The 16,438-nt window shown below is 45.6% G+C and overlaps 1 protein-coding gene across 1 annotated transcript in view; it reads left to right on the top strand.

Moving 5' to 3' along the window:
* The window catches only part of LOC124607436 (hyaluronan mediated motility receptor-like), a 130,442-nt gene that overhangs the window by 49,623 nt on the left and 64,381 nt on the right, over positions 1–16,438 (top strand). Inside the window, exon 2 of the mRNA XM_047139765.1 lies at positions 8,851–9,023. Coding sequence (XP_046995721.1) covers positions 8,851–9,023 — 173 coding nt within the window. The remainder of the gene's footprint in view (positions 1–8,850; positions 9,024–16,438) is intronic.

Genomic DNA, 16,438 nt, shown 5'->3' with positions numbered 1-16,438 from the left:
TCTCTACTGAAGACATTGATGCGGTGGTTCAATCGGTCACCACCGGAATCGTTACTGCCGCCGAATCTGCCATTCCCCGTTCTTCTGGGTCCCCTCGGCGGAAGGCTGTGCCTTGGTGGTCGCCTGAGATCGCTGAAGCGATTAAAGATCACCTGTGGGCGCTCCAGCGTCACAAGCGACATCCCTCCTTAGCCCACCTTATCGCCTTCAAACGGTTGCGTGCGCGGGCCCGCGTCCTTATCCGCCAAGGCAAGAAGGAGTGCTGGGAGCGGTATGTGTCCACCATTGGCCTCCATGTCACTCCCTCGCAGGTCTGGGCCAAGATTCGACGCGTCTACGGCTATCGGACCCCTGCCAGCGTCCCTGCGCTCTCACTGAATGGAGCCGTTTGTACTGACTCTGACGTCATTGCAAATCGCTTAGCAGAGCATTTTGCTATGAGTTCCGCTTCTGCGAATTACCCCCAGGCCTTCCGCTCCATTAAAGAGCGGCTGGAACGTCGGAGCCTTTCGTTTCGCACCAACCACCCGGAATCTTACAATGCTCCATTCAGTGAGTGGGAATTTCGCAGTGCCCTAGCTGCTTGCCCTGATACCGCTCCTGGGCCAGATGGCATCCACTGTCAGATGCTGAAACACCTTTCAGTGGACTGCCAGCGGCGCCTTCTCTATCTTTACAACCGTCTTTGGGTCGAGGGGGAGTTTCCGTCGCAATGACGGGAAGGCATTTTCATCCCAGTTTTGAAACCTGGACAGACCCCTCTGGAGGTGGACAGCTACCGTCCCATTAGCCTCACCAACGTTCTTTGTAAGTTGCTTGAACGGATGGTGAGCCGGCGCTTGCATTGGGTACTGGAGTCTCGGGGCCTTCTGGCTCCGTCTCAGGGTGGGTTCTGTAAAGGCCGCTCCGCCGCCGACAATCTGGTGAGCCTGGAGTCGGCCATCCGTACTGCTTTTGCCCGCCGTCAGCACCTGGTCGCTGTCTTTTTCGACATGCGGAAGGCGTATGATACGACATGGCGTCATCACATTCTTTCTACGCTTCATGGATGGGGTCTTCGGGGTCCTCTGCCGATTTTTATCCGCAATTTTCTGTCGTGTCGTACCTTCCGCGTGCAAGTCGCGGCCTCGTATAGTTCCTCCCACGTCCAGGAGAACGGTGTGCCACAGGGCTCTGTTTTAAGTGTCTGTCTGTTTTTAATAGCCATTAACGGGCTTGCTGCGGCCGTGGGAAATTCTGTCTCCGCTTCCCTGTATGCTGACGACTTCTGCCTTTACTACAGCTCTACTGGCATTGCAGCTGTTGAACGTCAGCTACAGGGCGCTATCCGTAAGGCACAGTCTTGGGCTGTAGCGCATGGGTTTCAGTTTTCGGCAGCCAAGACCCGCGTTATGCATTTCTGCCGGCGCCGAACAGTCCATCCTGAGCCGCGGCTTTATCTTGCCGACGAACTCCTTGCTGTGGTTGAGACCCACAGGTTTTTGGGGGTGGTTTTCGATGCCCGGTTGACTTGGCTGCCTCATATCCGGCAGCTGAAACAGACGTGTTGGCGGCATCTAAACGCTCCGAGATGCTTGAGCCACACCCGCTGGGGCGCCGACCGCTCTACCCTGTTGCGGCTCTACCAGGCGTTAATCCAGTCCCGTCTGGATTATGGGAGCCTGGCTTATGGCTCAGCATCCCCATCTGCGTTACGGGTGCTGGACCCAATTCTCCACAGCGGGATACGCCTTGCCACTGGTGCTTTCCGCACCAGCCCTGTGGACAGCGTACTAGTGGAGGCAGGTGTACCTCCACTGCGGGTACGACGCCAACAATTACTGGCTGCTTATGCTGCCCATGTTTTTAGTTTGCCCGGGCATCCAAATTACCGTGTCCTGTTCCCGCAGTCGGTCGTCCATCTGCCGGACCGTCGGCCCCGGTCGGGTTGTCCGATCGCCGTATGTGTCAAGGAGCTTCTCTGCGGGCTTGGGTTTTTCCCTGTTCCGCCTCCTTTCCAGGCGCCTCTGCGTACACCCCCGTGGTGTGTTCCTTGCCCTTGCCTTCGGCTCGACTTGGCACAGGGCTCGAAGGACTTGGTCCCTCCAGAGGCCTTCCGCCGCCGCTTTTATTCCATCCTTGCCACGTATCAGGGCTCTGGAATTGTTTACACCGACGGTTCGATGGTTGCTGGTCGTGTCGGGTATGCGCTAACTCTAGGGGACCATTCTGAACAACGTTCCTTGCCGGATGGCTGCAGTGTTTACACTGCTGAGCTGGTCGCCATCTTTCGAGCCCTGGAGTATATCCGCTCCTGCTCAGGTGAGTCCTTCGTGATCTGTAGCGATTCCCTGAGCGGTTTACGAGCTCTCGACCAGTGTTTTCCTCGTTCTCGTCTGGTGATGGCTATCCATGAGTCCCAGCATACTCTTGCGCGTTGCGGCCGCTCTGTGGTCTTTGTGTGGACATCCGGTCATGTCGGTATCCCGGGCAATGAACATGTTGACCGCCTGGCGAAAGAGGCCACGTGTAAACCATCTCTGGATGTTGGCCTCCCAGAGACTGATTTACGGGCAGTCCTCCGCCGAAAAGTTTTTGCGCTTTGGGACGCTGAATGGCGCGATCGGATTACACCCAATAAACTCCGTGCCATTAAGGAGACGACGACTGTGTGGCGGTCATCCATGCGAGCCAACCGCAGGGATTCCGTCGTCCTTTGTCGGGTCCGCATTGGCCACTCCCGGCTAACACACAGTTATTTACTGCGCCGGGAGGACCCTCCTGTATGTCGCTGCGGGGCGGCTTTGACAGTGGCCCACATTCTGTTGGCCTGCCCCCTTTTAGCTGTGGTCAGGCAGACATTTGCGCTGCCTGATACGCTCCCTGCCCTTTTAACAGACGACTCCACTATGGCTGACTTAGTTTTACGTTTTATTCGGGCAGGGGGATTTTATCATTTAATCTGAGTGTTTCTGTTTTATTTTGTTTTGTGTTGATTCTGGCCTTTGGCCTATGATTTTCAACTGATTTTTTTTAATGTGTTTCTAAGTGGTTGGCTTTTCCTTTTTTATTTCTATGGTCGGCCAACCACCGTCACACTCTGTGTGGTTTTAGTTCGTTTTGTCTTGTCTTTGTCTCAGTTTCTCTTGTTCTGTATCGTCTGTGATCTCTTCTGTTCCTCGTTTTTATTCTCTGTGGGTGTTCTTTGTCTTTGGAAAAAGGGACCGATGACCATAGCAGTCTGGTCCCTTTAATCCCCCAAACCAGCCAACCAACCAACCAGAGCACCACTGTGGTGTTCGCCTATGTCAAGAGCTTTTGGGACGAGTCCGGTGACCAGCGTCCTGGTAGAGGCTGGAGTTCCTCCGTTGCAGGTTAGGCGTGCACAGCTGCTGGCCAGTTACATTGCACACGTTAATAGTTCTCCTGCCCATCCGAATTATGGTCTCCTTTTCCCACCCACAGCTGGTTCATATCCTGCATTGGCGGCCCAGGTCAGGGGTTCCAGTTGCAGTTCATGTCTGATCCCTTCTTTCCGAACTGGAGTCTTTGCCTTTACCACCTATACTTGAGGCTCCTTGGTGTACACCTAGGCCGTGGCTTCACCTGGACCTTTCACATGGCTTGAGGACTCAGTTAACCCCGTGGCTCTCCGCTGCCACTTCCGCTAGATTGTTGACAAGTACTAAGGCCATGAAGGGGTCTACACCGATGGCTCGATGGCTGATGATTACGTCTGCTTCGCTTATGCCCATGGAGGACATATTGAACAGCATTCATTGCCCGATGGCTGCAGTGTTTTCACTGCCGAGCCAGTGGCTATATTTCGTGCTCTTGAGCACATCCGTTCATGCTCTGGGGAGTCATTTTATTCTTTGTTGACTCCTTGAGCAGCCTACAAGCTATTGACAAGTGTACCCTCATCATCCTTTGGTAGTGACCATCCAGGAGTCCATCTATGCCTTGGAACGGTCCAGTCGTTCAGTGGTGTTTGTCTGGAGCCCAGGTCGTATTGGAATCCCAGGCGTCGAACCTGCTGACAAGCTGGCCAAACAGGCTATGCGGAAACCGCTTATGGAGATTGGCTTCTGCAACTGACCGTGGTTGAAAGTCTCCCAGTGTCACGATAGCATTCCAGTCTCCTCCTCCTCCTCCAGCTGTGCAACATGCCACTAAATTTTTGCCTTGTGCTGTGAAATCCCTTGCTACACAACCAGCAGGCTGGAGAGGACAGGCACAATACTGGTGTAAATACTTTTTACACTTTCCAGCCAATAAACATCTGAATTTCATCTGCCAACTGCAAAGGCTCCAAGAAATCATTCAAAGGCAAACGGTCTTCTCCATCAACGACTTGGAGATCCTGTGCAACGGTGTCACCGTGTGATAGCCTCCCCGGTTGACTGCCATTTTCCCAGTGAGCAGCACTGGCCATTTTCCTGCCCTGGAATCGCCAGACTAACCAAGGAAGAAAGCCGATGCCTCAGTAAGTCTCATGCAGCAGGATCCTGTAGCCTCTGCATCCTGTAGCAGTGTGTCTTTGAATGCTAGCACTCGGCAGCTGCCAACATGATGCCCCCTTCGTTATATCCCTCCTCCCCTTTCCCCATCATAACTCTCTTCCAGTTGAATGGTCAGTGCGTTAGATCCAACAAGGAAGGATTATGGCTGCTCCTGGAATCGCAGGGTCCACTTGTTCTCTGCCTCTAGGAAATGTAATTGTCTTCACAACCTCTTTGACCTCTCGCATTTCTTTCTGGTCTTTTTTGACCTTCCCTCCGAGGGCAGCATTCCATCTCACAGGGGAGTCAGGCTGCTCATCTGGGATGACATTGAGTCAAACCATCTTACTGAATACTTGGCTGCAAGCTGTTACAGTCGCCTTTTTCCATCTTCACTTCCTTTTCTCTTTGTACCATCTACATCCCTCTGTCATTCATTGTCACCAGGGGAGTCTTTCTCGAACTAATTGGGCAACTCCCACACCCCTTTTTGGTGCTCGGTGACTTATGCACGCCATCCCCTTTGGGGCTATCCCAGAACCTGTCAGAGAGGTGCCCTCTTGACTGACAATCTCAATCAACTCAACCTCATTTGCCTTAACACTGGAGCACCCATGTTCTTTCCAGACTCCATGCACATGTAGTCCCATTGGACATAATGTGCAGGATTGCACGTTGTCTCAAGTGATCCATTCTCTCTGAAGTGTACTCGAGTGACATGCCCCTTGTACTATCCATTTGCTGACTCCTATACCACCTACTCGTAAACTCAACTGAAAGTATCGTAAGACTGGCGGGAGGCTTTACTCCTCCCTGGCAATCTTTGACAAACATCATTTCGCTAGTTGTGATCCCAGGTAGAATACGTTACAAATGTTACCATTAGCACCATAGAATGTTCCATTCCTTGCACTTCAACTTCACCGCACTGTGTCCCAGCCTCTTGGTGGACAGTGTCATGCCACGACGCAGTTTGCATGTGGAGACATGCTCTCCTCATTTTTAAACATCATCCTAAGACGGCAAATTGTATCAGTTATAAACAGTTGCATGCACAGTGTTGTCGCATTCTTCAGGATAGCAAAAAAGCTAGCTTTATTTCATTGACTAGTTCTTTTAACAGTTCCATTCACTCTTCTGTAGTGTGGGCCAACCTCCAGCGGCTCACTGGGACCAAAGTCCAATCCCCAGTTTCGGGCCTGACTGTAGCAGATTATGTCATTATGGATCTTATTCCTATCTCCAACACCTTTGGCTGCTATTTTGCAAAGATTTCAAGCTCCACTCGCTATTGCCCTGCTTTCCCCCGCTGGAAATGAGTGGAAGTACCTCGGATGATACCCTTCTTGTCTGCGAATCGTGAATGCTACAATGCCACCTTTACAGTGCAGGAGCTAGAGCAGCTCTCACTTACTCACGATCTTCAGCCACAGGGACGAATGATGTTCATATTCAGATGTTGTAGAATCTTTCTCTTGTGCACAAGCACTTCCTCCTCCATATGTACAATCACATCTGGGCAGATGGCTCATTTCCCTGGCGGTGGTGTGGAGCCACTGTCGTACCCATTCCTAAGCCCGGTAAGAACAAACACCTTCCTTCTAGCTACTTGCCCATTTGTCTTACCAGCTGTGTTTGCCCGGCTTGCGTGGTGGCTTGAGTCGCGCGATCTACTAACCACTGCATAATGTGGATTTAGAGTGCACCATTCTGCAGCAGACCATCTCATCACTTCCTCAACCAGTGTCATGAATGGTTTTCTGAGGAAATACCAGACTGGCCATGTATTTTGATTTGTAGAAGGCCAAGAAAACCTGCTGGAGGACTGGTATCCTCCATACTCTCTACACACAGGTCTCCCGAGGCTGCCTGGCCTATTTCCTTCAGGAATTTTTAAGACAGTTTTCAAGGTACTTGTGGGTTCTCAACGTCACACACCTTTGTGCAAGAAAATGATGTGCCTCAGGTTTCCGTCCTGAGCGTCGTCCACTTTGCTATCCCCATGGACCCTATTACGACCTGTCACCCGCCTCCAGCTCCCTTTTCATTCACGATTTTTCGATATATTGCAGTTCTTGCTGACTTGTCTCCTTGAGTGGCATCTTCAACAATGTCTCGATCGTCTTTATTCGTGGAGCATCAACAGTGCCTTTCCCTTTTTCCACTAACAAAACTGTTTCTATGATAATGCTTGATAGGAAACTTTCTTGGTCCTCTATACATGGTCCGTCAATGTCCTATGTATCCAGCAGTACTTCCTGGGGAGTGAATTGGACCACCGTGCTCCATTTTTTACTGGTATGAAGGAGAAAGTGCTTGCCCACAAGAGAAAGGTTCTATAAAATCTGAATATGAACATCGTTTGCCCCTGTGGATGAAGATCATGGGGAAGCGAGAGCATGATCTAGGTCCCATAGCACCATAGAAAGTTCCATTCCTTGCACTTCACCTTTACCTTAAAAGACTATGGGTGTTTTGTTTGTGCATCTGCACATCTCTCCATCTTACACAATCTAAATACAATCCACCATTGTGGCATCCGTTTGGCCACTGGCGCCTTGTACACTAGTACAGTTGAGAGTCTGTATACAGAAGCTGTCAAATTCCACTGTCATACTGACTTGACTTTCTCGTCAGCAATTACGCATGCCATTTGTCTGCCATGCCTGGCCACCCATCCTATGAGTCCTTTAACTCCCAGGAGGGGGCGTGCCCCTCTTCTCTGTTACCTCCTGGAATTTGCTTTTGGCTATTGATTTTGGCAGCAGAACTGTACGCTATGTACCACTTTCCCAATGGGTGTGAACCCTTGCCCAAATTCTCTTTGTGCGACGGCCCTTGTTCACACTGAACTTCATTTGCTTCCTAAGGACACCACTCCAGACTCACTGTATCCCCATAACTTTCTCAGAACTTCACGATAGTACCTTTGTGTACACTGATGTCAGGCTTTTCAATTCTGTCATTGTCATCTGACTCTCTCACTGCCCTTTGTAGCCTCTGTGAGCTGTACACCAGCCATCCCTTAGTGCAACGGGTCCAGGAAAGCTTTCACTTGCTCACTCTTGATGGAGCGACTGTGATATTAGTGTGGGTCCCTGGTCACAGTGATCTGACTGGAAACGAGGCTGCTGATGCTGCTGCAGTCCTAGTACCTCGGCCTGCTACTTCTTCCATTCCCTCCGATATTCTCTATGTTGCTGTCTGTCAGCAGATGTCACCGTGGCATCACCACTGGTCTTCCCTTCATGGGAACAACCATCCAAGGAATTAAACCTCTCTCAGTAGCTTGGCTGACTTCATCTTGGGCCATTCACCATGAGGAGGTCATTTTAGTTAGATTGCATATTGGGTGCTGTCTTCGTAGTCGTCGCCATTTGTTAAGTGGTGATCCCCCACCACTTTGTGATCATTGTCATCAACCATTGATGGTTCGCCATTTCGTAACAGAATGCAATTTTTCCGACCACTTATGTTCTAATTTATTTTTGCTGTCTGAGTTACGAGCCATTTTAGCGAACAACACGTGGGCTGTTGACCACATTTTACTTTTTATCCATCGTAGCAATATGGCGAAGAACATTTAATCTTTAGTTCAGGACTTTTGTTTTTTCTGCAGCGTATTTTATGGACTTTTTCCGAGAGAATGCCCCTGGTTTTAGCTGTCTTTCCTCCCGTTGATTGGGATTACATGTAGTTGTTTTTAGCTCCTTTTTCATCTTTGGTTCCAAGTTTCTGACAGGGGCACGTATGAGCTTAATTGTTTTTGCCCCCCTAAAACAAAACAAAACAAAACCTGTAATAAGGGATTGTTTGGTAGACTACTCACTTGCTGCTGCTCTTAGTCCTCTTCGGTTAGTACAAACTAGATACTCTCTTATTATACCTAACTTTTTAAACCAACTTAATTTTTGTTGTTGAAATTAATGCTTTGTGCATTTTTCTTATTCTCTTTTCAATTGGCCAGCTTGTGAAAACTATTGAAGACTACTCATGTGAGATATTGATTTTATTGCTTCTTTACACCTTACCAATTCTTGTGAATTAAAACAATTATATTGCTCTAAATGTTGAGCATTACTTGCTTTAATAGATGTTATGTGAATAATTGTTTATTTCATGTTCACTAGATCTTTTTCTTTTTAACTGTATCTATTATCTGGCATTTCCTGCTATTTTTCTATTTGTCATGTGTTGTATTGCTTTATCTCCATAAAGATCTCCTGACAGGTTTTTTTTTCACTTCCATTAATTTTATTTTGTTTAATGTCTTATTTCTGAGTGGTTTTGTTTTTCCTTAAATGCTTATTTATTATCACATTAGCATAGCTATGGGAGAATTATGTATAACTTTGTAATATATTTGCAGGTTGTGCACCACCACCAGGAAGTTATGATCCAAAATTTGATTCTAAAGTCAAGGGGTTGGTCATAGAGAAAAGTGAAAGATTTACTGATCTCAAACCACAAGTTGCAGGAGCTGAAAATCCCAACACTTCAATAAAAAACTGCAGTTCATCCTCACTGCCTGTGTTTCGTACTGTAAGTAATGTCATGGAAGTGAGAATACTGGTTAAGAGCTTTTTGTGTGCAGAATTTTTTGACATTATTGTTGCTCATACCATAATACTCATTTAAAGCAAAAATCGATTTCCTTATCATAGTGTGGAGGTGATGGAATAAGTACATCATATGTACTTCTTAAGAATAACAACTCTCTCTCATAATGTTTTTGACATTCTGTGAGCTAGAAGTTAAAATGTCTACAGGCACTAATGTCTAGTTCATGTATTTCAGAAATAAATAGGTTGCGATTCGGTACATAAGGTTCTACAGTGGTGTCAGGTAAGAAAACTGTTCATGAATGTGATATATTCAACATTTACATTGGCCCACTCTTAATTGGACTACATAGTCAGTTTGACAACATTTGATCTGACATACTAAGTCATTTTTAATATGTCTTTGTTCTGTTAAAGAGGGAGGGAAATAATTTCAGTGGTAACCATGTGCCTATATTTACAAATGAATGTGTAACGTGAATGTAAATTGTCTCATTCCACATCATTATGATTAATCATGCAAATAAGCCACATAACATGAAATGAACTAATAAGCAGAGGGAGAGGGCAAAAGAGTGAAGAATGTTGAAGATAATTTGAATTGCAGATGTCTATTATTTATAAAGTGTGACAAGTAATGTTTGGTTACACACTTTTGTTTAGTCATCCTACATTTTTTGTTATCACTCCTTTTGTAAAGTGGAAGTTCTGTTCTGTTGTGAGATTTTGATGAGAACTATTGTTCTCTGAGGATCTTCAATAAGTCTTAATATTTGTATGGTGATTTTTTATGAGATGATTTGCAAAAGTGTTGTGTGTACCTATTACTTTTTAAAAGCTCAAACAATGGAAAATCCAGAATGGAATGTAACAATATTATGAAAAGGACAGTCATTACTCGCCATATAGTGGAGATGCTGAGATGCAGATAGGCACAACAAAAAGACTATCACAATTGTGTGTGTCTTTTTGTTGTGCCTATCTGCGACTCAGCATCTCTGCTGTATGGTGAATAGCAACTTTCCTTTCCATAGTATTTTTAAAACCTCAGGTGGTTATAATATTCACCAGCATGTTTGGCCTGTATTCAATGACAGGCATAAATGACAATTTCACAGGTAAATTGTTCTAACCCTATAGTGTGAGTACACTTAATCAAAGGTGATAAATGTGCCTCAATGGCTGGCCTAGAGACATTTCCTTACAACCTGGACAGACGGCATAATAAGTGATGTGTCGTGTGCACAAAAGCCCAGTATGAGCCTGGTGTTACGTTTACTTACTTATCGTATGTTCACCTACAAGACTGTATATTGACGTGTTCTAAATTTGAGACTTTGTACTGTTTCACACTTCGTTCAGCGTTATTGTGAATCTCTTCATGTGGAAGCAGAATAAAACTTGTATGTGTACTTCTGATATTGTATCTGTAAAATGATACAAAATACTTGGTGACAAGTGTGTTATTCTCCTCATGTTTCATTTCTTGGTTCAATATACAGTCAGCAAGTCAGTGGAAAAAATTCTTCAATCTCTTGTTTAACAACAATGAGCTCTCTCCGACCAGCAGTAAGCTGTTTCTATGGCACTATACACTTTGTCAGCCTCATCAATGTTCCAGGTTCCACCATCATTGACACAACCCCCACCATTTCCTCTATATGATTATTCTGCGGGAGGTTGGGATTCATATGAAGAACACCATTGGCAACATTTTCAAGCTTTTTCGATCACTGACACCAACTTGGGTAAGATTTTTATTTTTGTCAAGGGTTTCTCCTTGTGTTTATCATCTTCTGTGTCAGCTAGCTCCTCTTCAGGAACCTGCCAGTCTCTCTTTTGATGAAATGTGTCGGTTGTTCTCCAATTTTCATTGCAAATGTACAAAAGTAATTGCTGCTTGTGGTGAGTTGTACCGTTGTTAAAAATGGCTGCAACAGTCGTACAGAGCTTTGGCAGCGAAACTTCATGAACTTAGCTGTTGTTCCTAGTTTGTTATGAGACCCACTGGGACACATGCTGATTCTAGGGTTCATGATGATATAGTACACCTAGCCCCAGATAGGGAAATTTGTGAACATGCTTTTCAATATGAAAATCACCAAATATTCAGCAACCAGTCGCAAAATCATGTTTTATTTATTCATTTTTGCAAATCAGGGCACATATTGGTTGAAAGCACCAATGATGACTGTTAATCAGTTGAAATCGATTTGCAAAAGTGAATAAATAAAACATGATTTTGTGACTGGTTGCTGCATATTTGGTAATTTTATGGTTTATGGTCGCTGCACGACTTGGGAACCACATGGAGCCCACCATTCACAATGTGAAAATCCCTCTCTGACAGATGTTCTGAACATTGATAAGCATTTTGAAGTATCTAGGACAACAGGAAATCAAGTAGAAGTGTGGTGTAAAGTAGCCACTGTTGCTTCTCCTCCTCTTTGACCATTATCAGTAAGCTCATGGTGGGTAACACGATGTTGCGGCTATGTTAATGCGGCCTTTTGTTTTGTTCAATATGAGTGGACCGCATGCCCAAAGTGTTGGGCAGTGAATAACCATTATTTTTTTAAAAAAAAGGGACAATGCTGCGACTGTGTGCAAAGCTCGGTCATCCTTCACCAGACGTGAACGTGGATGTGATCAATGTTTCCCAAGTGATGGTAACCCCAAACTAACCCTACATTGAAGTACATGTTATGGACAAGATGTCAAAATTGCTAGTGGACAAGAGGGCAGCTGTTACTTTGTTAAAGTCTCAAACCTATGTGAATCTGGGCTTACTGGTTTTGTACCTGTTGCTCATTAGTTGATGAGTTACAACAGACATTAAATACTAATATTGTGACAGTTTCATACTTCCATAATGTACAAAACAGTGGTTCAACTTTTGACCTTTCTCGCAGTGCATGATTCCAACACTGAAAATTTATTTGAGAACAAAAATTATGAAGGTGCCTAACCTTCATAATTTTTGGTTTCTCTACTAATGACAAAATGCATCTGGTATTTGCTTAATTTTATACCAACAACTGGACATGGTCAGCTCAGAATATTCCTCCCTAATTTTGGAAGCTTTTGGGGGTGCTACTGATTTCGAGGCTCACATCACCATGCAACCGACGGCACAGCCCCATTTTTTTCATGCTTGCCCAGGCCCAGTGGCTTTATGGGAGTAAGTCATGTTGGAACTAGATCGACTTGCGTCTTAGGGTCCTATCATGCCTGTCCTGTTGAGTGAATGTTCTACTCCACTGATAGTTGTCAAAAAATCTGACGGCAACCTTCGGCTCTTTGGTGATTTTAAAGTGCTTGTAAATTCACAGTCTGTTGTCGATATCTCTTACCCCGTCCAGATGAACTCTTAGCATGGCTTTCTGGGGGTCAACATTTTTCCAAAATAACTTGTCAGAAGTCTGCTTAAGACTGTGTTTGGGTGATAATTCCAAATGTGACCTCATAATGAGCACTCCCATTGGGTTATATTAATAACAGCACCTGCTTTTTAGTGTGGTTAGCACCTATGCAATGTATTAAGCAACTTTTGGAGCAACTCACATGTGTGGGAATGCATTAACTACCTGGGTGGATACTGTGATCTCAGGTTCCTCAGTAGATGAACATTTGTAGAACTGTAGTGCCTTGTTCATGGTGCTGTAGGCTGCTGGTTTGAAATGTAACTTGGACAAATCACATTTTTATTTTTTTTAGCTGTCTGTGTAGCTTGGTTTTGGAGTCTCATATGTTGACATCAAGCGTTTAAGCCAGCATGTTGAGGCTTTGTCATGTCCTACCAGTGTCAAGAATTGCAAGCCTTTCTTGGAAAGATTGCATACTACCATAAATTTCCTCCTGGTATATCCTCATTGGCCTACCCACTTAATGCTCTCTTACATAAAGATGTTTCTTTTCACTAGTAGCCCACCTGTGAGTGTACCCTTGCCCTATTAAGATCACAGGTGCTGATAACCGTGCAGTTGAGTGCCCCACAAACCAAACATCATCAAGATGAAAATTACACTAGTCACTTTGCTTGATTATCTTCCAACCAGGCCAACATCTTCATTTCGCCTCACACTTCTCCCAGTATGGCCTTGAGGCCATTCTTGCACACAAATATGCGGACAGTTCCGAACACCTTATTGCGCTTGCTTCCAAAACTCTGAATCAGGCATAACATCGCTACTTGCAGATAGAAAAAGAAGCCCTTGCTGTTGTGTGTGTGCGCGCTCAAAAAATTTCACTTTTCCCTATATGGTTCTAAGTTCCATGTGATTACTGATCATAAACCTCTGGTTGCTCTTTCCAATCCTTCAGCATCTTTACTGGACAAAGCAGCCCATCACGTGCAATACTGGATTCTGTTTTTGTCACGCTATAACTGTTGGATTCATTTCCGACCCACAGCACTAGAAGCTGATACAGCTGCTCTTCCTCAATTGCTGATAGGCCCTGATCTAGCATTTGGTCAAGAGAAACTGTTGTTTCCATTTAGATGTCAAAGCCCAAAACACTGTGGATGCTTTTCTACATCTACATCTATACTCCGCAAGCCACCCAACGGTGGTGGCGGAGGGCACTTTACGTGCCACTGTCAGTACCTCCCTTTCCTGTTCCGGTCGCATATGGTTCGCGGGTAGAACGACTGCCGGAAAGCCTCCGTGCGCGCTCGAATCTCTCTAATTTTACATTCGTGATCTCCTCGGGAGGTATAAGTAGGGGGAAGCAATATATTCAATACCTCATCCAGAAATGCACCCTCTGGAAACCTGGACAGCAAGCTACACCGCGATGCAGAGTGCCTCTCTTGCAGAGTTTGTCACTTGAGTTTGCTAAACATCTTTGTAACGCTATGCTTACCAAATAACCCTGTTACAAAACGTGCCGCTCTTCCTTGGATCTTCTCTATCTACTCCGTCAACCCGACCCGGTGCGGATCCCACACTGATGAGCAATACTCAAGTACAATAAAACCAATATACTGAATTGTTGTTATTAAAGATGTACATGCATAACATACCATGGAGTAAGTTCTGTAGTTTCAGTGTTATAACCATCATACTCGTACAGTCTTATGCTAATGGCTGCTACTTATTGGCATGATGGCAGGAGCTACTTCGTTCCCCCTGGGTCAAACCTTATGCTGTTTCCTAGCAACAAGTTTTCAAACAGTTCCCAGAACAGTGCCTTTTTCATAACAACCTGATCATTAATCAGCTTATTGTCAGCAATCTTGTGATGGCAGAAGATCTCCAGCTCTTCTAGGAGGTCGAGGAACCTGCTCTTCTCACATTTATGCAGCAACCTCACATTAGATGTCAAAGTCGGCACATTATGTTTCATTGTAAGTAAATGAGCAGCCATACTCTATTTCTCCGTGGTATCTTTTCTGCCCAACGCGATGTGTTCCCCAAACCTAATTTCCAGCCTCCTTCCTGTTTGGCCAGCATAACCAGATGGTTTGAAGTGAAATCCACAATGCCATCAGTGCAAGTCTTTTTGTGAAAGATATCAAATGTGTGCCTGCCATTTTCATTCTGAATTGATAGCTCTAGAAAAGTGATAGATTTATTTGTTTCAGTCTCACATGAAAATTTAGTCGTTTGATGCAAGTTATTAAGTTTGGCTACTGTACTGTTGATGACATCATCGTTAACCCCTATTAGCTGCAGTGTGTGATCTACGTACCTCATCATCATCAGTTATCTGCTATAATAGCAGGTCCTTTGCCTCTCCATTTTCTGTGATCCATTGCTTCCTTCTTAAGGTTGCTGTATGTTGTAACGTCCATCATGTCATCCAGTATCTGGAATCTCTTCCTGCCTTGCTTCCTTTTCCCTTCTAAATAACCTTCTAAAACTTTTTTTATCAGTCCGTCATTCTTTCTTAATATATGCCCAATCCAATTTCTTTTTTTTCTTTTTATTGCATCTAGTACCTGTCTTTTCTCTCCCACTCTGCTCAATACCTCTTCATTTTTTACACTGTCCATCCAACATATTCTTTCCACCCTCCGCCATGTCCACATCTCCAAAGCCTCCAGCCTTTCTCTGTCTTTCTTCCTCAAAGTCTATGTTTCAGCACCATATAGAAGAACACTCTGTGCAAGATGTTTTATGAGTCTCTTCTTGAGTTCTCTGTCCAGACTGCTGCAGAAAATTCTCCTTTTCATATAAAACGCCTCTTTTGCCATTGCTATCCTTGTTTTAATTTCTGTGGTGCACTACAAGTCGGTGTCTGTCCTGCTTCCAAGATATTTAAAATTTTGCACTTGTTCTAGTATTTCTCCATTCAGCATAATTTTTATTTCTTTATTTCCTCCTAGTGCCAATACTTTTGTTTTCTTTGTGTTAATTTTCATTCCATAATTTTTCCATTAGCTTCAATGGTGTCCACCCCCCCTGCGGGTCCGGGGATTAGAATAGGCCCGCGGTATTCCTGCCTGTCGTAAGAGGCGACTAAAAGGAGTCCATCCCCCTCACGGGGGTAGTTCGCGCCTGCGTCCGGAGACGGACGGTTCCACGACCTATCATCGTGGTCCTTTTGGTTTTTTCACTTCTCGTTTCTTCCTTCCTTTTGTTGGTTCCTTTCTTTGCTCTTCTCCACCTCACTGTCTTCCTTACTCTTTCCCTTGCCTTCTCCTTGCCTTTTTCTCCTTGCCTTCTCCTTGCCTTTTTCTCCTTGCCTTCTCATTGCCTTTTTCTCCTTGCCTTCTCATTGCCTTTTTCTCCTTGCCTTCTCATTGCCTTTTTCTCCTTGCCTTCTCATTGCCTTCTTCTCCTTGCCTTCTCATTGCCTTCTTCCCCTTGCTTTCTCATTGCCTTCCTCTCCTTGCCTTCTCTGGTCTCCGCCTCGGCGTTTGAGACAGTCTGTCCTCTTTCTCCCTCTCTCTCTTCTTTTTCCTCTTCTTCCTTCCTCCCTGTGCGTGCCTGAAGGCCGACCCACGCGTTCGCACGCGTAGCCGGTGACGGGGTAACGCGTACGTCCCCGCCCTGGGTAGACATGTAAGGCACGCGCGTACCCCCTGGTAAAGGCCAGGCCCGGGGAGGGGTGATTGCCTGAGCTGATACCTTCTGACCATGCCGATTGGTCCCTCCGTCTGTTTCTCGGGAGGTGTGACCTGAGGTGTAAACATTCACCTAAGGCGGGAGTGCCCTCTGAGAGGGTCCCCACAAGGAAGGAGCGCGCCATCGGAGACGCTGGCAATCATGGGGGATTCCTCCGCAATGGATTCTACTCCATCTCTTTCGACTTCGACCCAAAAACGGAAACGTGACCAGCCAACAGTGACAAAAGTACTACCGCCTGCCCCACAGTTCCTCGTAGTTTCTCGAACTGAGGACGGAAAGGATTTTTCCTCTGTCAACCCTTTCGTTATTCAGAAGGGCG

Source organism: Schistocerca americana, chromosome 3, assembly GCF_021461395.2.
Source record: "Schistocerca americana isolate TAMUIC-IGC-003095 chromosome 3, iqSchAmer2.1, whole genome shotgun sequence".
Classification (NCBI taxonomy): Eukaryota; Metazoa; Arthropoda; class Insecta; order Orthoptera; family Acrididae; genus Schistocerca; species Schistocerca americana.
Note: the sequence above shows the minus strand (reverse complement) of the source record. Positions and strands in the feature narration are given on the sequence as shown.